Genomic DNA, 21726 nt, shown 5'->3' on the forward strand with positions numbered 1-21726 from the left:
TCCAGGGCTGAACTAGGTGACCACCCTACCTTGTAAAGACCTGATTGGCTCAGCCCATTTTGGTGTGGGTGTCTCTCACCTCCCAGAATAACCAGGTCAGACAGAATGGGGGTGAGTGGAGTTGGAGGGGGTGGCAAGTACAAGGCAAGGGTGCCCAAAAAGCGGCATCCAGAAATCAGCCCCGGAGGAGACCTGCCTTTCCTCTATCCTCACCAAGTTTGCCTCTCTTTCAGTTCTGTCTGACCCCTGTGTTGGTAGCCCCTTCCTTCCCTTCCTGTACCCACTCCCTGTCTCTTCTCGTGGTAGCGGGTTAGCGTTTCAGTGTTCTTAACTCCAATCTGCTTGTTCATTGTACAATGTGCTTCTTTTAAGGCCCCATTTTTGTAACTTGAGTGTGTCATTCATCTGAACAAAAAACATCAAAAAATAAAAAATTAAAAACTGTACAGAGAGAAATGATGCCTGCTCTCCCTTGGTCTCCTGTCTGTCCTGGGAAGAGTGGTAAAGAAATCCGGGTATGGGGTTGGAGATCTGTATGCTGGGTTTTACTTCTGAATGCTCATAGTCTGGGCAACATAGTGAGAACTCTTCTCTCAAAAAGCCCCAAAAACTCAGTGGGGCATGGTGTTGCGTGCCTGTAGTCTAGTCCTAGCTACTTGGGAGACTGAGGTGGGAGGATCACTTGAGCGTGGGATGTTGAGGCTGCAATGAATGGTGATCGTGCCACTGCACTCCAGTCTGTGTAACAGAGAGAGACCTTGTCTCAAAAATAAATAAATAAAAATTTTTTAAATTAAATTTAAAAAAAGAGTGAATGTTTGGAAGTAAAACCTGCACAAATGTTCTCACCAATCAAAGAAGCAAGTCTTTAAATTCAGGATGAATTCACATTTCTGAATTCAAATCTCAGTCCTGCCATTTTATAAATATATGACCTTCAATATATGAGCGTCTGTGTCCTCATCTGTAAATTAGGGACAGTATCTACCTCACAAGGTTGTAGGATGATGGTCTAAGTAAAGTGCTTAGGATGGAGCTCCAGCACACTATCTTCAATAAATGACTACTATGAGAAAGCCAGGAAACCAGCAAGTATCTATGCATCTCCATCCCTGGATGCTTTGCCAGAGGACAAGAGAGACTGTTTAAAACCAGAGTTTCAATTAACACATTAAAAAGTTTCAGCCTCGTAGATAGTCAAATAAATTAACAGAAGAGTTATATGTCATTTTTTCACATCACTAAAAAAATAAAATGAGGCCATGTGCAGTGGCTCATGCCTGTAATCCTAGCATTTAGGAGGCCAATGCAGGAAGAACCCTTGAGCCCAGGAGTTTGACACCAGCCTGGGCAACACAGTGAGACCGCGTCTCTACAAAAATTGAGCAAAATTAACTGGGCATGGTGTGCATCTGTGGTCCCAGCTACTTGGGAGGCTGAGGTGGGAAGATCTCTTGAGCCTGGGAGGCCAAGGCTGCAGTGAGCTATGATAGCACCACTGCACTCCAGTCTAGGTGACAGAGTGAGACCCTGTCTCCAACCAACCAACCAGAGTTGATTTTGAAGTATTCTGGTGGTACAATGTATACACCAACCCTCTTCCTTTTTAGAGCAATAGCAACTCTTTCTCAAATTATTGTACCCATCTTGGCAGTAGCAACAGCTTCTGCAGGCCATCAGGCCATGGACTGATCCCTAAGACCTCAATGCTGAAAATCAGAAGTGGTATTAATTAAAATGTACTGCAAGGCTGGGTGCAGTGGCTCACACCTGTAATCCCAGCACTTTGGGAGGCAAAGATGGGCAGATCACTTGAGGCCAGGAGTTCAAGACTAGCCTGGCCAACATGGTGAAGTCCCATCTCTACTAAAAATATGAAAATTAGCCAGGCATGGTGGTGTATGCCTGTAATCCCAGCTACTCAGTCAGCTGAGGCCCAAGAATCACTTGAACCTGGCAGGTAGAGGTTTCAGTGAGCCGAGATCATGCCACACTGCACTCCAGCCTGGGTGACAGAGTAAGACTCTGTCTCAGGAAAAAAGAAAAGAAAAGAAAAAAAGCTGTTGAGTTTCCTCAACACTGTTCCATCCTCTAATGTATGCTGGGTACAGAGGTGCTGGAATCCTGCAAATTCGATAGTGAGGGCTGTGGGAGTCGAGGTACAGGAAAAAGGAATAGAGAGAGAGATATGTTTCATATTTAGTAAGACGAAAAGTGTTAGCATTGCAGTGTTTTGGCAAGACTGAAAGAAAGCAAAGCACCTCAACTCTCAAAACAAGTCAGCAGGGGTGGAGTGTCAGAATAGTACATTGAAGAAGATCATTTGGTCCAGGCCTATCTTCAGGGTGGCACAGTCAGAACCACACAGAACTCAAGACCCCATCTCTACAAAATAAATTAGCCAGATGCGGTGGCGCTTGCCTGTGGATCCAGCTACTTGGAGGATGAGGCAGGAGGATCACTTGAGCCCAGGAGGTTGAGGATGCAGTGAGCTGTGATTGTGCCACTGGATTCTAGCCTGGGTGACACAGCGTGACTCTAAAAAATAAAAAACAAAACAAAACAGGCCAGGTGTCATGGTTCACGTCTCTAATCCCAGCACTTTGAGAGGCCAAGATGGGAGGATCCCTTGAGGCCAGGAAGTTTGAGACCAGCCTGGTCTCTACATAGCAAGACCCCAAACATGGGCCAGGTGTAGTGGCTTACGCCTGTAATCCCAGCACTTTGGGAGGCTGAGGTGGGCAGATCACGAGGTCAGGAGTTCAAAGTCAGCCTGGTCAATATGGTGAAACCCATCTTGTCATTTGGCAAATGACGTCTTATGTCATTTCTTTTACAACAACAACTTAGAATTTATTTTGTTTTAGGCTGGGTGTGGTGGCTCATGCCTGTAATCCCAGCACTTTGGGAGGCCGAGGCTGGTGGATCACCTGAGGTCAGGCGTTCAAGACCAGCCTGACCAACAAGGTGAAACCCTGTCTCTACTAAAAATACAAAAATTAGCTGGGTGTGGTGGCAGGTGCCAGTAATCCCAGCTATTCAGGAGCCTGAGGCAGGAGAATCACTTGAACCCAGGGTGGGCAGTTTGTAGTGAGCCAAGATTGTGCCACCGCATTCCAGCTTGGGCAACAGAGCAAGACTCTGTCTCAAAAAAAAAAAAAAAAAAAAAAAAAAAAAAGAGAGAGAAAGAAAAATAAAACCTGGCCGGGCGTGCTGGTTCACGCCTGTAATCCAAACACTTTGGAGGCCGATCACCTGAGGTCGGGAGTACAAGACCAGCATGACCAACATGGTGAAACCCTGTCTTTTTATTAAAAAAAAAATAGAGCCGGGCGCGGTGGCTCAAGCCTGTAATCCCAGCACTTTGGGAGGCCGAGGCGGGTGGATCACGAGGTCGAGAGATCGAGACCATTCTGGTCAACATGGTGAAACCCCGTCTCTACTAAAAATAACAAAAAACTAGCTGGGCATGGTGGCACGTGCCTGTAATCCCAGCTACTTAGGAGGCTGAGGCAGGAGAATTGTCTGAGCCCAGGAGGCGGAGGTTGCGGTGAGCCGAGATCGCGCCATTGCACTCCAGCCTGGGCAACAAGAGCGAAACTCCGTCTCAAAAAAAAAAAAAGAAAAAAAGAAAAATAAAAATAAAACCTAACACAGGAACAGAAAACCAAACACCGAATGTTCTCACTCCTAAGTGGGAGTTGAACAACGAAAACACATGGACTCAAGGAAGGGAACATCACACACTGGGGCCTGTCAGAGGGTCGGGGGCTAGGGAGGGATAGCATTAGGAGAAATACCTAATGTAGGTGGTAGATGACAGGTTGAAGTATATATAAACAGGATGTGGAGCTCCAGTACACTGTCTTTTATATTTGTCATTTATTAAAGACAGTGTGCTGGAGCTCTGTCCTAAGCGTCCAAAACATATAAAAATGTATGTTTACATACGTCTACAAAGAGTGAAACAAACTTCTATTAAAAAAATACGTATCTTTACATATACGTATATCAATATTTACTATATCATTTAATTTATATACATATAACAGGTAAGATATATACATACACATACACGCACATAACCTACTGGTTATGTATTTTTTTGTATAAACAGAACCCTAATACATTAAACTTTTAAATCTTATGTCATTTCTTTTACAAGAACAATTATTAGAATTTATTTTGTTTCAGGCTGGGCGTGGTGGTTCATGCCTGTAATCCCAGCACTTTGGGAGGCTGAGGCTGGTGGATCACCTGAGGTCAGGAGTTAAAGACCAGCCTGACCAACATGGGGAAACCCTGTCTCTACTAAAAATACAAAAATTAGCTGGGTGTGGTGGCAGGCACCAGTAATCCCAGATACTTAGGGAGGCTGAGACAGGAGAATCTCTTGACCCCGAGAGGTACAGGTTGCAGTGAGCAAAAATTGCCCCACCGCACTACAGCCTGGGCAATAGAGACCGTGTCTCAAAAAAAAATATATATATATATATTTTTAACCATGGCTACACTATCATAAATTATTTTAGTGCTTATTTATATTCTCAAATTTTCCCAAATTTTAATCTCTTTATTTGGACACCTAATTTTCTTCCATTTTTCACATGTGCATCTGCAGTGTCCCCAATTCTTTGGTCACAATATTTTTTTTCTTAAACGTTTATAGATGTGTTACCACAATCTTCCCACATGATATGGTGTAGAGGTGAATGCTAAGGCTAGCAAGCTTTATGTTCCTTTCCTTTACTTTTTTTTCCACTCTATTTTTCTTATACTATGAAGATGATGTAATGAAGCAATCACCATCCTTGATATTAATCTTTTCTAATAAAATGTAACTATTTAAAAAAATAAACCCAAGGCCGGGCATGGTGGCTCACGCCTGTGGTCCCAGCACTTTGGGAGGCTGAGGCAGGAGGACCTCCTGAGGTCAGGATTTCGAGAGCAGCCTGACCATCATGGTGAAACCCTCTATAAAAAAACAAAACAAAACAAAACAAACAAACAAAAAAAAAACACCCAAAAACATTGGGCACCAGGGAACCAGTGTTCTTGTTGCCTTGACTACTTGGCTTGCCCAACTAAAAACAAGCAATGCAAGCCTCAGTTTCATCAGAATTGGTGTGTATATAATGCAGGTTCCTGGGTATCACCCCACACGTGCTTGCTGGATCTAAGCCTCAAGGGGAATTTCCTAACGCACATCAGCATTTGGGAACCTTTGCCTGTCCAACCGGAACACCAGCATCCAAAAAGTAATAAGTGATATCTTTTTTAGGACCATGGCTCAACTGAGGACCATGGAAGTTTCACCAGGATGATGGTGAACAAAGAACTCCCTAAACTTGTTCATAAATGTGTTTGCACAAACTCTTCTCAGGGTAGGAGTCAAACTGAAGCTGCAAAAGAGAATGGAGGAAGGATGACCAGACACCATCACAGAACCATTCTTTCCTGCTGAGAGCCTCTTTATCTTGTAGCTAGCAAGCATCATCAGGTTTTTCTCCTTCATTCCATCCCTTTTCTTGATTCAGCCTGATCTTTATGGTTTTGCATTTGTTCTGAACACTTATTTCATTACTTTCATGATGTTACAGCTCTTGAGGGGAAGGTTTAGGAATGACTTTACCTGGCATGCTGGGTCAAGATGGCTCTAGTCCTTTCTGCAGGGTGTGCAGTTGTTAAAAGATGGTGGCCATGATCTGCACACTCAGGTGGGAAACAACACTTAAGATTTGCTCTTCATATCTGTTAGGACCTCAAGTGTTTTTTTTTGTTTGTTTGTTTGTTGTTGTTTTTTTTAATGATTAAAAGCACAATGCAGTAAAAAAGTGGAGTTAGGAGACCCGACTTCTGGCCTTCTCATCTGAGCAACAGGCTGAACTAGACTTTCAAATGATGCCCTAGAGTCCTAGCACTCACAGAATGTTAAGGGCCTGAAAGGAGTGGAATAGGGAAGGCTAGGTGCTATGGCTCACACCTGTAATCTCAGCACTTTGGGTGGAGCCTTTGGGTCTAGAAGTTGGAGACTGGCCTGAGCAACATGGTGAGACTGTCTCTACAATAATACAAAAATTAGCTGGGCAGTGCTGGTAGTCCTAGCTGAGATGGGAAGATCAGGGGCTGGGAAGGGCAAGGCTGCAGTGAACCATGTTTGTGACACTGACCTTGTACTCCAGTGAGACTGTCTCAAAAAAAAAAAAAGTACTGGAGAAGACAAGTGAGAAAGTCTCAGGCCTCCCTTTCCCTGAGTTTCAATACAAATAGCTTCCCTATTATCTCTTACTTACTGAAGTTCTGGTTAAGAGTTCTTTCCAGCCAGGCTTGGTGGCTCATGCCTGTAATTCCAGCCCTTTGGGAGGCCAAAGCAGGTGGATCACTTGAGGTCAGGCGTTCAAGACTAGCTCGACCAACATGGTGAAAACTCTGTTTCTACTAAAACTACAAAAAAATTAGCTAGGCATGGTGGTGCATGCCTGTAATCCCAGCTACCTGAGGCTGAGGCAAGAGAATTGCTTGAACCCAGGAGGCGGAGGTTGCAGTGAGCTGAGAACGTGCCATTGCACTCCAGCCTAGGCAACAGAGTGAGACTGTCTTAGAGAAAAAGAGTTCTTTCAGGCCAGGTGTCGTGGCTCATGCCTGTAACCTTAACACTTTGGGAGACTGAGGTGGGCAGATCACCTGAAGTCAGGAGTTTGAGGCCAGCCTGGCCAACATAGTGAAACCCCACCTCTACTAAAAATACAAAAATTAGCTGGGTGTGGTGGCACATGCCTGCAATTCCAGCTACTTGGGAGGCTGAGGCAGGAGAATCACTTAAACCCACGAGGTGAAAGTTTCAGTGAGCCGAGATCATGCTATTGCACTCCATTCTGGGTGACACAGCAAGACTCAGTCTCAAAAAAAGAAAAGTTCTTTCCAACAGAAGCATCTGGAATAATCTTTGGGGAGAGGGGGCCTGAGGCAAGGCTAGCACAGCAGCCTAGCATCCCACCAGTCACACACTTCCATCTTGTTTCCACCACCTTCCCCAAAGTATGCAGAAGGCAGCAGAGTGGTGATTAAACCAAATGAAATCAGGCTTAAATTCTAACCTGGGCAAGTCATCTCAATGCTTTTGACTGCAGATTCCTTTCCTGCAAAATGTTCTCACATAATCAGTGAGACTATTACTCAAAGTTATATAGTACTTGAGACTAATGTTCAAACACTGGCCAGCCAGCCAACAATCCAACTCCAAGGGGATTCAAGTCACCATCCCTCATGAAGCCTCCTATGCCCAGACACATATTATTCAGAATCTCCTTTAGTTCCACAGCCCAAGATCATGCCTACCTGCATTTGCCCTTGGGGATCAGTGAGAAAATCAGACAGCCTTGGGAGACAAGGCCCACATCAGGACAGGAGTCGGGGATGGGGTGTAAGAATCTGATTTCTCTAAAAAAGTTCCTGCCACCAGCAGAAAACACCCTTGAGCTTTTCCAAAGGGATATGGGACCTCTAGTGGCAAGAGAGCCATGCTACCTCCATCTAGCAGTAAAGTGAAGGCCCTGCTCTGAGAGCCATGCCCATGAACACCAGGTCGTTCTCTTCAGCCCAGCAAATGTTTACTAAGCTCCTACTATCCCTACTACCTGCCAGACCCACTTCTGGGTGTTAGTGACGCAGCCATGAGCGGTGAGACCTAGTACCTGGCCTCATGCCTCCTAAATTCCACTCTGTACACTGCTGGCAACACAGTCTTTATTGACAGTTTCATTTTTGGGATAACCAGTGCTAAGAGGTGGAAGGTTGGGGGCACCTTTGTGTGTGTTAAGGACCCCAGAGCACCCCCTCAGGAGAGAATAAATCCAATTTAGAACTTACATGGTGGTGGGATGGGAAGAGGAAGGGACACAGTATGTACAGAGGCTTAAGGGGATGCTGGAGGGCCTTCAGCAACAGGGCATGGAGGTGCTGAAGAGGAAGTCGGGCAGAGTTAGCCACTGATCTGGACCCCCTCAGCCTCGGCCAGAGGGTAGATCTCAATGGCTTCCACCAGGGGCAGCGCCTCCACAGCAGTCTCCATCACAGCCAAGCCAACAGCAGCCTCTGCCTCTGCCAGCTGCTGCCGTACAGCTGCCTGATGCTGCTGCTGATGGGTCTTGCGGTGCTTCCACAGGTTGGAGAACGAGCGGTAGCTCTTGCCACAGTCAGGGCAGGAGTAGGGTCGTTCGCCTGTGTGGATGCGGCGATGTTCTGCCAGGCGCATGGAGATGGCAAAGGCCTTGCCACACACTTCACAGGCAAAAGGCCGCTCACCTGTGTGCAGGCGCCGGTGGTCTTTCAGGTGGGTACTCTGACGAAACGCTTTGCCACAGTCTGGACACGGGTACGGCCGCTCACCTGTGTGGATGCGCCGGTGCACCTGCAGTGATGTCTCTGTGCTGAACAGCTTCTTGCACTCGCTGCACTCTAGACCCCGGCGGCGGGCAGGCGCCGCAGGGGATGCCGCAGCAGTGCCTCCGAGGGCTGCTGGAGAGGCAACTGGTGCACGAGTGGCCCGTGGGGCCCGAGGGGCAGGGGGCTCCTTAGCTAGAACCTCTCCAGGCCCAGCAGCCGCATGAGCCGCCTCATGTGCCTGCAGCCGAGCAGCTGAGCCCACTTTCTTGCCACAGGTGCCACACTCAAAGCGCCGTGGGGCCTGGGCAGCAGCAGCTGCACAGCGGTGCTCCCGGAGCCTCAGTGAGGAGGGGAAGGCAGCCCCACAGGATGAGCAGCGGTGGGGCTGGCGCCCAGCATGGACCACAAGCTGGTGCACCTCCAGCAGCCGGCGCAGTAAGAAGGAGCGGGGGCACTCGCGACACTTATAGGGGTATTCACCTGTGTGATGGTAGCGGTGCATGAGCAGGCGGTAAGGGCGGTGAAAACGCACCCCACATTCCTGGCAGCGGTAGGGGAAGTGCTGGGCATGCACCAAGCGGTGCTGCCTCAGCGTGGAGCTTTGCGTAAAAGCCTTGCCACAGTCTCCACAACGGTAAGGCCGCTCTCCTGTGTGTGTGAGCCGGTGGCGGGCCAGGTTGGCAGGCGAGTTGAAGGGCTTGGAGCAGTCAGGGCAAGGGAAGGGCCGCTCCCCTGTGTGTGTACGCAGGTGATTACGCACGTGAGACTTCTTTTTGAACATCTTGCCACAAATGCTGCATTTATGGCGCCGCTCCAGCCGATGCACAAAACGTTGGTGTCGGGTCAGCTGCAAGGCCTTTCCAAATTCACGGCTGCACAGGAGGCAGCGGTAGGTGCCTGGGGCAGTGGGCCCTGCTGAGGTCTCCTCGGACACAGGGGGCTCAGGGGCCTCTGGCTCTCCAGTCTCTGCTGGAGCTGGCTCAGAGAAACCAATGACAGGCTCCTCTGGTGGGACTGGTGTTGTGGGCAGAGGGACACCCCCTACCCCATGAGTACGCCGGTGATAAAGGAACTTGGTAAGGTTGACAAACGTCTTTCCACATGGACATGAATGCAGAGGATTCGGGGTGTGGGCTCGCCGGTGGGCCAGGAGGAGGGCTTCTGTGCCAAAGGCCAGGCCACAGTCTACGCACAGGAAGTGTGACTCGCTGCTGTGGTCTCCAAGGTGCTGGTCCAGACTGGAAGGGCTAGGGAAGACACGACTGCACAGGGGGCACTTAAAGACACCCTCCCGATGACTCCGCAGGTGCTGCTGTAGCTGGTGGGGTGAGAGAAAGAGCTGGTCACAGGCTGAGCAGAAGAGCTCCTGTGTGGCTGCCCCGCCTGCTTCTCCACTGTTGTTCCTCCGGGCCCTGCGTCCCCGGCGATCCCGCCCAATGGCTTCGCCATTGCGCAGCTCATAACTGTGGTCAGAAGCTGGCAAGGGGTCAGGCTGAGACACAGGCACCTCCGCAGGTGATGAGGCCTGCATCTCCTGCTGTAGGGCAGGCTCCTGAGACTCCGGGACAGGAGCAGGAAAGTGAGTGGCCTGATGCTCCAGGAAATCTGCTGGCAGCTGGAAGAGCTGGGAGCACTCAGAGCACTTGTAGAGGAGCAGCTCCACCTCAGTCACCACCTCAGTGGTGGTGGTGGCAGCAGCAGATGGGACAGCCGCCCCTTCCCCACCTTCTTCTGCTTTGCGGTATGAGTGCTCCACAGCCACGCGGGCCTGGCCCATGGGAGGCCCTAGAACAACTGGGGACCCCAGGACAACAGGGGCAGGAGCCTTGGTGGGTGTGGCCCGGAGGTGTGTCTGCCGGTGGTTCAGCCAGAGCTCCTGGCTGGCAAAAAGAGCCTTGCAATCCACACACTCGTAGTGGATGGTGCTGGAGCTCAAGGGTGGTGCCTTGGGTGGTGGCTCAGGTGGCAGTGCCTCCTGGGGTGCCATCATCTTCAGATGCAGCTCCTGGTGCTCCAGGAGCTGGCTGGGTGACATCAGCAGTTGACCACACTCCAGGCACTGGTACTGGCTCTCCTGCACAAGGGTCTGATAGAGGCCTGTGCCTGAGGCTGCCTCCGTGGCCACAGTGACTCCAGGGTCAGCCACGCCCACCAGCTCAAAGTGCTGCTGGGGCACATGGGAGTTTTGGTGCATGAGCACCTCTTCCAGGGATCCATAAAGCTGGTTGCACTCAGAGCAGACATAGCGGTGCTCAATGTACAGGACTGTCTCTTCTGACTCCTCAGTCATGGCGGCAGCAAGGCCCTGGGCTGGAAGAAGGAACAATGGGGACAAACCAGTTAGGTCACTGATTCCTCAGCTCTTCCCTTTATCATTCTCCACCCCCAATACCTTAGATCTACTTCTCCCTAACTTCTTCCTTTGATTTTTAAAATTCTGCCTCCCTCTCTCCTAATAATCCTTCCTCCCTTCAACCTAATAAACACCAAACACAAAATCTTCCAGACAATCCCTTCCCCAGGAATCTACCCAGTCTCACCTCTGAATCAACTTGCATCAAACCCCACCCACCAGATCCTTGTCACCCATCCAGTCCCCTCATCTCCCACACCTCTCAGTGGGTCCCACAGCTTGGCCCAGCACACTGGAACCTCCACTTAAACCGCCTTCCACTGACTCCTTTTCTTGGCAACTCGCGTCATCCCATTCCTCTCCAAGGTACCCAAATGAAAACTCATATAGGCCTTTCCCACCTGTTTCTCCCAGCAACACCCCTCCCATGGGCTCCACTCCTTCTCCCAGGTTCTCAGACTTCTTTTTATACCCAGACCACTCAAACTGCCAATGCCCCACCACTCCACTTTCAGCACTGTACACGGTGCCAACCCTCCGCTTTACACACAAACCCCACTACCCACTAACTCTTCCTCGGGTGCCCAAATTCCTCACATCAAACTATCCCTTCCTGGCAATCAAATTTTCTCACACTGCCCTAACCCATCTCCACACCCAGACTTTGCCCACCTTAACCACTTCATGACACCCAGCCTTGTTTAATTACTTAACCTCCTCTACAAATCAAGGCCTTCTCCTACAACCGCAACCCCGTATCCAAAATACCCAGACCCATTTTCACAAACGCCTACTCCTTGCTTCAGACCTAGAACCTCCCACCACCCTAACTCCTGTCTCCAGGCTATCTATCCACTCTTTACATTCATCACCTCTTCTTTGTACCAAGACCAAACTGACAATTCTAATCCCCACTGGGATACCCAGATCCCCTCTTCCCATTGATTTAAAACCTTCCTGTTCATACACAGCCACTCATTCAGGGACATCCATACCCTCACTTCATATCAACCTATTAACCTCCTGCCAACAGGCCCACCCTAATCCATCCAAGGAATATCCAGATCCTCCTTCACATTATTAACCTAATCTTTTTTAATTTGCTAAAAGACCCAACTCAACCTCACCCATTCTAGGGATGCTCAGACCCTCCTCTTCCTAGCAACATAACTCCTCTTCTTTTCGTAAAGATCCACACACACTCTAACCCATTCCAGGGATATCCAGACCATCCTTCACAATGCCTTAAGTTCCTTTACACTCACCCCTCTCGGTGCCCAAATCCCCTTTAGGGGATATCCTATTCTCATACAGAACCCTTATCACCACCCTAATCCAGCAGACCCCTCTTCCTCACACTCAAACCCCTCTCACCAGCCTACTACTCTAGGGGTACTCAGACCCCCAACGTCTTAGCAACCTAACATCTCAGTCTCATTCCAGGAATTCCACAACAGATCTCTCCCACTTTACTTCCTCTCCTTCCAATAACCAAATCCCATCTTCACCTTGGCCTAATTACCTGGACTTATAAAAGACTACCTTCCCTAGCTCATTCCAGGGACACCCAGACACCCTTTTAATATACACATAATCCTTCTTTGTACAGAGACCCCTCTCCACGCATTCCAAGGGTACCCAACCTCCCGATGGTAAATACATCCCGTATACCCAATGTACCCACATTGGTTTAAGGTTTCTTCACATTAATTTAACCTTATCCGTTACAACTGGACTCCTTCTCAGCTCTAAAGCGCTCCCTTGGGGTATATATCTCCTAATACCTTTTAACACCAAGACCCCTCTCACCGCCCCAATTCTTTCCAGGAAGAACTATTTCCCCCCTTGGTTAACTTAATTATCTTTCTCACACGCTAAGCATCGGGCAAACCAGTACCGTCTAACCGGCCCAGCCCCTTCGTCCTGGACTTAACACGCCACCAAGTCCTTTTACCCTAAACCTTGGGGAGCTGCGGAGCCCTACTGAGGCAGCTCTGAGGCCTCCCCTTCCCGCCCAGGTGTCCCGCCAAGGCCCCAACCCGAACCCCGCTCCTCCTCACTCAGCCCCGCATGCGACTCCACTCTCCTTCCCCACCCGCCGCCCCGGCCCGGCCCGGCCCGCGCGCCCGGTCGGCGGTTGGTGCCGCTCCGCCCTAACTGCCCGGCGCGCGCTCCCTCAAGCCCTCAGTGCGCAGGCGGACTGGCGACAGGAGGCCGCGGCGGCAGGGAGGGCAGCCCGGCCAGCCTCCGCGCGCCCGCTAGCACTCACCTGCCTCCGCCGTCTCGCCCGCCCCGGGCCCGGGCGCGGGCCACGGATCCCCTTGCACGGCCACCCTAGCGCTGCGCCCGCTCTAGCTCTCGCCGTCGCCTCTCGCCTGCTCCGCAGCCTCACTCTCACCCTCAGCTACCCTCAGCAACGCCCCTCCCACCTTCTTCCTCGGCCGCCGTGCGGACGGCCGGACGCAACCAATCATCGTCCGCTTGGGCCCTTCCGTTCGGCCAATCGACATTTATGTCTCTGGGGTTTGAGCCAATAGTGAAGAGCGTCGAGATTCCCCCCGCAGCGCCCAACCAATCCTTTAGCGACGTTCCCTCACCGGTCGGCCCTCGGATGGATAGTACCCGCCCCTTTAATCCTCCCTAGAGGATGCTCCTCCTCCTCCTCGACTCCGCCTCCGACGGCTCCAGAAGAGACCTCTGAGCGAAGGGTAGCGCGATGACGTCAGCGGCGGAGCGCCGCCGCAGGCGCCATCTTGGGGATGCCGTGAGGGAGTCAGCGTTGGGGTCAGGTAGAGGGAAAAGGAGAGGCTGGGAAATTGAGGCGCTTGGCACCCTGGGGGGTTGGAGCGGCGGATTGGAGGCACGGGAGCGTCTGTGGTTTCCCCGAGGGTCAGAGGGAGAAAGTGAAACCACTCACCGCGATGGCAAGAGGGCAAACTACAGCACCAGTCACATGGAGGGAGAAAAGGAAACCAAGACTCTAGACTCACTTTATTAAATGGAGGATAATAATGAAGGCAACAGGAAGAAACAGGGAAAAGACCGAGGGGACTTTTGGGAGGTGGAGAGAGGAGAAATGTCAGAGGGGAAACAAGGAGAGCGGGGATATGGAGAAAAAGGAGCAGCAGGGACAGGCAATTTCATTGGAAGAAACAGGGAACGTGGCGGGTAGAGGACCTGAAGGACAATCGGGGTGAGATCCTGAAGGAAGTGAGCAGGTAGCGCCTTCTTCCGGGGTGACTCTGACCCTTAAAGTCCATGTCTCCAAGGGCTCTGGCCATTCCTACTCACCTTGTTCCTGCGACGCTCGGTCTTGGGTGGGAGTTGCCCCAGTAAAAAGTTTCCAGGCAGGGCGCGGTGGCTCACGCTTGTAATTCCAGCACTTTGGGAGGCTGAGGCGGGTGGATCACTTGAGGTCAGGTGTTCAAGACCCACCTGGCCAACATGGTGAAACCACTGTCTTCACTAAAAATACAAAAAATTAGCTGGGCGTTGGCGTGTGCTTGTAATCCCGGGAACTGTGGAGGCCGAGGCCCGAGATTTGATTGCACCTAGGAGGCCGAGGTCGCAGTGAGCAGAAATCGCGCCAGTACGCTCAAGCCTGGGCGACAGAGCGAGACTCCATCTAAAAGCAAAAAAAAGATTTCCAAACCTACTCCCTGAACCCAAGCACAGAGGAGTTTCAGTTTCCGGATGAGGAAACTGAGTCTCAGAGTTGGATTATTTATTTACCTACCTGATGCCATTCATCAGTTTTGCTATGGCCATTTGGTCTCTAGATGTCCTTTCTCGTGGATTAAATTCCCTAACACCAGGCCTGTATAGTTAAAACAGATTCCCGGATTGGAATCCGGGTTCTAGTAGAAGTTAACTGTCCTGTGCCTAAGTTTCTCATCTGTGAAATGGGGCTAATAGCCCATCTCATGGTGGTTTTGAGGCACAGAGTAAAAGATATTTTAGCTGGGCACAGTGGCTCACGCCTGTAATCCCAATACTTTGGGAGGCCGAGGCAGGTGGATCACCTGTGGTCAGGAGTTCGAGACCAGCCAGCCAACATGGTGAAACCCTGTCTCTACTAAAAATACAAAAATTAGCTGGGTTAGGTGGCATGTGCCTGTAATCCCAGCCACTTGGGAGGATAAGCCAGGAGAATCACTTGAACCCAGGAGGCGGAGGTTGCAGTGAGCTGAGATCACGCCATTGCACTCTAGCCTGGGGAGCAAGAGCTGGAGTGCTTTTTTATCTCTTGGAAAAAAAAAAAAGATACCTGGATATCTAAAAGTTATTTATTTATTTATTTTTTTGGAGATGGTCCCACTCTGTTGCTCATCACACAGGCTGGAGTGCAATGGCACGAGCTCGGCTCACTGCAACCTCTGCCTCCTGGGTTCAAGCGATTCTCCTGCCTCAGCCTCCCAGGTAGCTGGGACTACGGTTGCACACCACCATGGGTGGCTAATTTTTGTATTTTTAGTGGAGACAGGGTTTTGCCATGTTGGCCGGGCTTGTCTGGAACTCCTGACCTCAGGTGATCCACCCGACTTAACCTCCCAAAGTGTTGGGATTACAGGTGTGAGCCACCACCCCTAGCCCGTAATTTTTTTTTTAGTTTTTAAGGCAGTCGCTCTGTCACCCAGGCTGGAGTACGGTGGCCTGATTTCAGCTGACTGCAACCTCTGCCTCCCAGGCTCAAGCAATTCTCAGCCTCCTGAGTAGCTGGGATTACAGGCATGCACCGCCATGCCTGGCTAATTTTTAATATTTTTGGTAGACACGGGTTTTTGCCATGTTGGCCAGGCTGGTCTTGAACTCTTGGCCTCAAGTTGATCCATATACCTTGACTTCCCAAAAGTGCTGGGATTTATAGGCATGAGCCACCACGCCTGGCTTTATTTTTCATTTATTTGTTTTTTTTAGATGGAGTTTTACTCCGTCGCCCAGGCTGGAGTATAGTGGCACGATCTCAGTTCACTGCAACCTCCGCCTCCTGGGTTCGAGCAATTCTCTGCCTCTACCTCCTGATTAGCTGGGATTACAGACTCCCACCACCATGCCCGGCTAATTTTTGGTATTTTTAGTAGAGATGGGGTTTCACCATCTTGACCAGGCTGGTCTTGAACTCCTGACCTCGTTACCCACTTCGGCCTCCCAAAGTGTTGGGATTCTAGGCATGATCCACCGCCACCACTACTGCATTTTTTTTTTTTTTTCAGAGATAGGGTCCCACCATGTTGTCCAGGCTGGCTTTGGAACTCTGGGCTCAAGCCATCCTGCCTTGGCCTCTTAAAATGGTGGGATTACATGTATGAGCCACTGTACCTGGCCAGTTGTTATTTTTATCAGTATCTCCAGAAACCTAATAATAATAACTAATATCTCTTGAGTGTATTATGACATGCTAGGTATTATGCTCAGTGCTTACGTGCATTATTCAGTTTAATCCTCTCAACTACGCTATGATGGAGAAACTGTCATGCTGACTTTATAAAACCTGGAGGCCTAGAGAAGTAACTAGTCATAGTTCCCATAGTTAGGAAGAGTCAGGATTCCAACCCAGGAGTTGACCTCAAGGTCTACACTCTTGGCCCCCTGGCTCACCTGCCTCGCAGGTGGGAAGTTCAAGTGGTTGCATGTTGAAGGCATGAAGGCATGAATGCAAGAAGTAAAGAATTGGTGAAACTTAGTGAGTTAAAGCTAGGCCCGGCCTGCTCTGAAGCAGTCTGGGTTTGCCTTAGAGCAAAATCACCTGGGGAAGGTACCAGATTAGTGGAAGCCATGCTCAGTCTTTGACAGACTGTGATGTTTGGCAGATTCTCCCTCCTGCTGAAACCTACTTTTCCCCACTTGAAAAAATCTGAGGATCAGGCCAGGTGTGGCGGCTCAGCCTGTAATCCCAGCACTGTGGGAGACCAAGGTGGGCAGATCACCTGAGGTCGGGAGTTACAGACCAGCCTGACCAGCATGGAGAAACCCTGTCTCTACTAAACATACAAAATTAGCCGGGGGTGGTGGTGCAGGCCTGTAATCCCAGCTACTTGAGAGTCTGAGACAGGAGAATCACTTGAACCCGGAAGATGGAGGTTGCAGTGAGCCAAGATCGCGCCATTGCACTCCAGCCTGGGCAGCAAGAGTGAAACACTGCCTCAAAAAGAAAAGAAAATCTGTAGATCTGGGTGACTTCTCAGGCCTTTTGCTTGGACTTCCCGACTTGATTTGGGTTATGTAGATCTGTCTTTCCAGATGATACAGGAATAAACTGAGGCCTGGACTGGTCCTTCTGGAGGTGATAGCACAGGACTGGCTAGGATTTCAGGGACAGGTTGAATTTTGAGTGAATGGTGGTTTTTTTTTTTTTTTGGAGATGAGTCTCGCTCTGTCTCCTAGGCTGGAGTGCAGTGGCGTGATCATGGCTTAAAGCAGCCTCCGCCTCCTGGGTTCAAGCGATTCTCGTGCCTCACCCTCCCAATTAGCTGGAACTAAAGGGGTATGCCAGCGGGGCTGGCTAATTTTTGTATTTTTCGTAGTGATGGGATTTTGCCATGTTGTCCCGGCTGGTCTTGAACTCCCGAACCCAGGTGATCCACCTGCGTTGGCCTCCTAAAGTGCTGGGTTTACAGGCATGAGCCACTGCTCTAGACAAGAGGATGGTGTTCTGTGTTGAGGTCCTGCATAAGCAAAGTCCTAGAGGCAAGTGTGAGTGAGTCTGGGCTTTCAAGCCTGACTGAAGCTGAGTGTGGGTGTTTGGGGGTTGGGTGTAGATGTTGACCAAGTGGGATAAGGAGGTGTGTGTAAAGTTGGTGGTCCTTCAGCGTCAGATATATGTGTCAGATGTGTGTCCAGGATGCCCCACATGCCAGCTTGTAGAGGGCTTCCCATGCTAGGCTGCGTGGTCCAGGAGTTGCCATGTGCCAGCTGTGTTCAAGGCATGTGGTCACATGTGCTGTGGGCCACACGTGAGTGTGTCAGTGTCTCTTCCCCATCACGAGCATCGGGGGTGGTGGTGAGTCACGGGCTCAGCCTTCAGCACCAACTGTCATGTTTCTTCCCCTCAAATTTCACCCCCCACCCAACCATGCACCACCCACCCCCACTCCAAGATCTGTGTCGATTCTCTCTTCCATCCCCCTGCCCTGCTCAGCTCCTTCTGAAATGCTGCAGAGTGTTCCCTGGGAAGGAGTCTCCCACTTCTCCTGGCTCTGCCCTCCAGCTTTCTGTCCTTGTCCCATCCACCCTACCCACTGCCTCTCCGCTTCTGCAACTAGAGAATGAGGGCCCCTTCTTTCCACCCACTCATCTCTGAGGGTCCCAAGGATTTCTCTATGCACAACAGAGAATTCTCATACTCACCACCCATCCCCTCACCTCTATAGGAGCTACTTCTATTGGGGGAGGCTTCCCTCGTATCTCCAGGCTGGCAGCTCCTGCCTCAGTGGCTTTCTTATGTCTATGAGCCACATCCTTGTCTTTGTGGTCTCCTTGTGTCTGTAGGCCTCCCTTGTTTCTGTGACCTTCTTCAGCTCTCCTTGGCTCTCTCCCTGCCCCTGTGGACTGCTCCCCGTATCTGAGGAGCGCTTTCTGTTTCTGGGGGCCTCTCTCTAGTGTCTCTGGCTTCTCCCGTGTTTTCTTTCACGTGAGGTCTCACACACTGCCCTGGTCTCCAAGGTCCTTTTGCTTGTCTCTGCAGGCTGCTCCCTTGTCTCCATGGGCCTTTCTTTCTTATCCCGGGGCTTTTCCTGTCCTTGCCCTTGTGGGGTTTGTGGGCCTTGGCCCACCTCTCTGGACAGTCTTGATGGCTGTCTCTCTTCATTTCTCTTCATCTCTGTAGCCCTCTCCCTCCATCTCAGTGGCCTTCTCCCCAGGTCTCCTTGCCTCTCATCTCTATGGGCTTCTGTGCCCAGGGCTGCCTGGACAGGGCGGTGGCATGGGGTGGTAGAGGGGGAGGGGGTGGCCGGGAGGTGGGCCCTCCATCCAATGCAGCTTCTCATCAACATTCTCCTTGTGGGGGGGGGCAGCCCCAACCAATACAGGCTCCACCTCCCCTGACTCCCCTCCCTCCTCGCTCTCCGCCTGCCTCCCTCCCTTCCTCCTCCCCACCCTCCTCCCTGCCTCCCTCCCTCTTCTCTCTCCCCCCCGCCCCCCCTGTGATCCAGGACCCAGCGCGGGCGGCGGGCAGGCAGGCGGCGGCCTCAGAGGGGAGACTGAGCAGTGGCGGCAGCCAGCGGCAGGGAGGCAGGCCCAGCCGGGGACTGGAGCTGGCGGAGGCTTCTCACAGGGGACCAGGAGTCTATGGCCAGGCCCTCCCAGTGAGGCTGAGTGCCGGGAGCCCCTGGGACACCCCACCCTCCTCCGCCTTTCTCTTCCACCTGCTCCTCTCTATTCTCCTTTCCCTCCTCCTCTCCCTCCCTCTCTCTCTCTCCACCTCATTTGCCCCCTTCTCAGCCTCTCCGGGTCTCCCAGCTCTCCATCCTCTCTAGCCCTCCACTCCGGGGCTCTTCCCCACCCCCAGCATGCTTTTCCCGTGGGGGCTGAGGGCTTGAGGACTCAGGGGCCCTTGCCTCAACCAGGGCAGGGCCCAGGCTCCAGGGGGGAGGGGGGAAGGGGGCCGCCCCCTCCCCCAGCAGGCCCTCCCCTCCCCCACTTCTCCTGATGGCCGGCTTCCTTTTCTCCACCCAATCCTCGCCCCCTGTGGCCCCCCCAGGCCGGCCCGGCTAGGGGAGGGGGCGGGGGCCCTTTCCCGGGCCGGCTTCCCCCTCCCCCGGCTTTGCCTGTGCCCCCCTTCCGTTTTCACCTTCCTCTCCTCCTTTCCTCCCTCCTTCCCCTCCATTTGCTCCTTCCCCCTCTCCTCTCTCCCCTTCTCTCCTCCATTTTCTCCTTTCCCCTTCTTCCCTTCCCCGGCCCGCCCTCTCCTCTTCCACCTGTCCTTCCTCCCTGCTCCTGTGGAGCCACCGTTTTGGATTAGTTGGGGGCCACCGCCAGCGGCGGGGGAGGGGGCCCTGTGGACTGCCCTCTCCCCCCGCCCAGCCCCACTGCCACCCAGCGCCGGAGCACCTCCCGCTGTCGGTCCTCGGGCCTCGAGGGAGCCCAGCCCTCCGTCCCACCAGGATCCGTGAGTGTCTGCAGGGCGGGGATTGGGCCGGGTTCTGGGTCCTGGAAGGCTGGGCTCGGTGCCGCCTGGCGGGTGGGGGGTGCCCACATTCTCCCCGTTCTCCGGACTGGCAAGTACCCTCCCCCACTAGGGGCCTGCTCTGCACCCTCCATCTCCTCAGCCTCCATTCACCTCGACCTCTTCTCGCCCCCTCTTCTGGGTACACAGCTCACTGCCACCCCTGGCCCCCCAGCTTTCTTGCTCTTACTCAGGCTGTCACTTGCCCCAGACCCCTGGCATGTCCGTTCCCCTGCTGTCTCCAAGCCTCTGTCCTGGTCCCAGACTAGCTCTTTGCGTTCCTCTGAGCCTCATCCTCTGCCTGCGGTGGGCCCTGGTCCTGTCCCTATCCCATCCAGTCTCTGTCTCCTGGAGATGTCTTTCCGTTTTTGAGCCCCCATTTCCTGTGTCTCTTGGGCCCAGTCTCTGACTCTGCCCAACTTCTCTCTTCCTTGCTGTTACCCCAGGCTGCTCTTGGCATGTCTCTGTTTAGATCCTGCTTTCTGTCCAAACTCCTTGCCCCTGGCTTCCCTCTTTCAGAGGCCCCCCTTAGCAGGTCTCCTTCTACTTCTCTGTTTCCATTCTGTGCCTCTGCTCACCTTTTCTCTTCCCTTTCTCTGCCTCTGGGCTGGGAGGCTGTCTTCCCTCTCTCACATTTCCACCTCTTTCCCCCAGATCTACTCTGGGTGCCTGGCACCTCTATCCCACCCTCCTTAGCTGCTGCCTTACCTTTCCGTGGTCCATGGCGACTTTTCCTGGCTGGTCTGGCTCTTCCCACTCCTTTCCTCTCTCCCACTTCTGCGTTACCTTGTGTGGCCTTTCTGCTCCCATTCCTCTCCCTGTCTGGGGGCTTTCAGGCCCTGGGATCGCCTGCTCCCCCACAGGGCATTCCTGAGTGTCTTGGGGTTGCTGTGCCTCTGTGTGGGCCTAGCCCCTCCTATAGGCGCTTGCCCTGTCCCTGCCTGTGCCCCTCTAGGGAACTCACTCCACCTCCCCACGTCAATTTCCCTCCCCCCCTTTCTCCCAAGTGCGTTTCCTCCTTGCCCCTTCCATTTCTATGGGCTTGCCATGCAGCTCTGACATACTGTCTCTCTCTTTCTAACTGGCCCTCTTTGCAGAGTTTGGCCGTTTCTCTCCTCCTCCCAAGTCTTGTGTCTGCTGCTGTTTCTTTATCTTCTCCCTCACCCACCCCGTGTGCCTTTGCTGGCCCTCCTTGTCTCTCACTTTCGCGGATGTCTCTCCTTTGCCCACTTGTCTGTCTCTCTCCATGGGGGGGCCCTGTTGCTCAGCTCTCTGCTGGGTTTTGACTTTTATCTGGCTTTGCCCAGCCTCTGGGTCTGTGAGTCCTGGGCCGCCTGACACCCTGACTCTATCCCTTTTGGTGTCTTGCTTCTAGGCTGTGTCTGTCTCACTTTGCTTTCTCACTTTGCCTCAGTTCCTACCTCTTGGACTGTCTTTCTATGTGTATCTCTGTGTCCACCTGCTGCCCCTTCAACCCTGTCCTATATATAGTCTTTCTCTGTCTGCTCCCACCTTTGCCTGCCACCTGTGGGTCTCTGTCCTTCTGCCTCATCTCTCCCTTGGTCTTTCTGTCCTCTGCTCCCTTTTTGCCCCAGGAGTCCCTGGTGTCTTAGCATGACCCACTCCTCTCCTGCCTCTCTCCTAGCCCCGCCCTTCACACTCCTCCCACTGTGAGCTTTCCTTCCGGGTCTCCCAGCATCCCTTGTGCCTCCATCCTTGACAAGCCTTCACCTTAATCCACATTATAATTTGCAGTCCCCAGCTTGTCCAGCATGCTCTCCTACTCTGCACCCTCTCTTTCTCAGAGGCCCAGAGGGTGGTGACT

General features: G+C 52.1%; 2 protein-coding genes across 6 annotated transcripts in view; one reads left to right on the forward strand and one right to left on the reverse strand.

Moving 5' to 3' along the window:
• Positions 1–7729: 7729 nt before the first annotated feature.
• Positions 7730–13166, reverse strand: ZNF574 (zinc finger protein 574). Its single transcript, XM_003943202.4, has 2 exons — positions 13008–13166; positions 7730–10695 (listed from the first exon to the last, which is right to left on the reverse strand). The coding sequence occupies exon 2, from the start codon at positions 10673–10675 to the stop codon at positions 7982–7984; it is 2694 nt and encodes an 897-aa protein (XP_003943251.2). The 5' UTR covers positions 10676–10695; positions 13008–13166; the 3' UTR covers positions 7730–7981.
• A 307-nt stretch (positions 13167–13473) lies between these two features.
• GRIK5 (glutamate ionotropic receptor kainate type subunit 5) overlaps positions 13474–21726 on the forward strand; it is an 84717-nt gene continuing 76464 nt past the window's right edge. For 3 of the 5 annotated variants that reach the window (XM_039466118.2, XM_074385602.1, XM_074385603.1), the window contains exons 1-2: positions 13474–17738; positions 18889–19844. The gene's annotated coding sequence lies outside the window, so the exon portion shown is untranslated. The remainder of the gene's footprint in view (positions 17739–18888; positions 19845–21726) is intronic. The other 2 variants (XM_039466117.2, XM_074385601.1) reach the window with 2 other exon arrangements.

Source organism: Saimiri boliviensis, chromosome 14 (assembly GCF_048565385.1).
Source record: "Saimiri boliviensis isolate mSaiBol1 chromosome 14, mSaiBol1.pri, whole genome shotgun sequence".
Taxonomy (NCBI): domain Eukaryota; kingdom Metazoa; phylum Chordata; class Mammalia; order Primates; family Cebidae; genus Saimiri; species Saimiri boliviensis.

Coding starts and splice junctions, on each gene's coding strand:
- ZNF574 (XM_003943202.4), bottom strand. CDS start 10,675: ATGACTGAGGAGTCAGAAGAGACAGTCCTGTACATTGAGCACCGCTAT.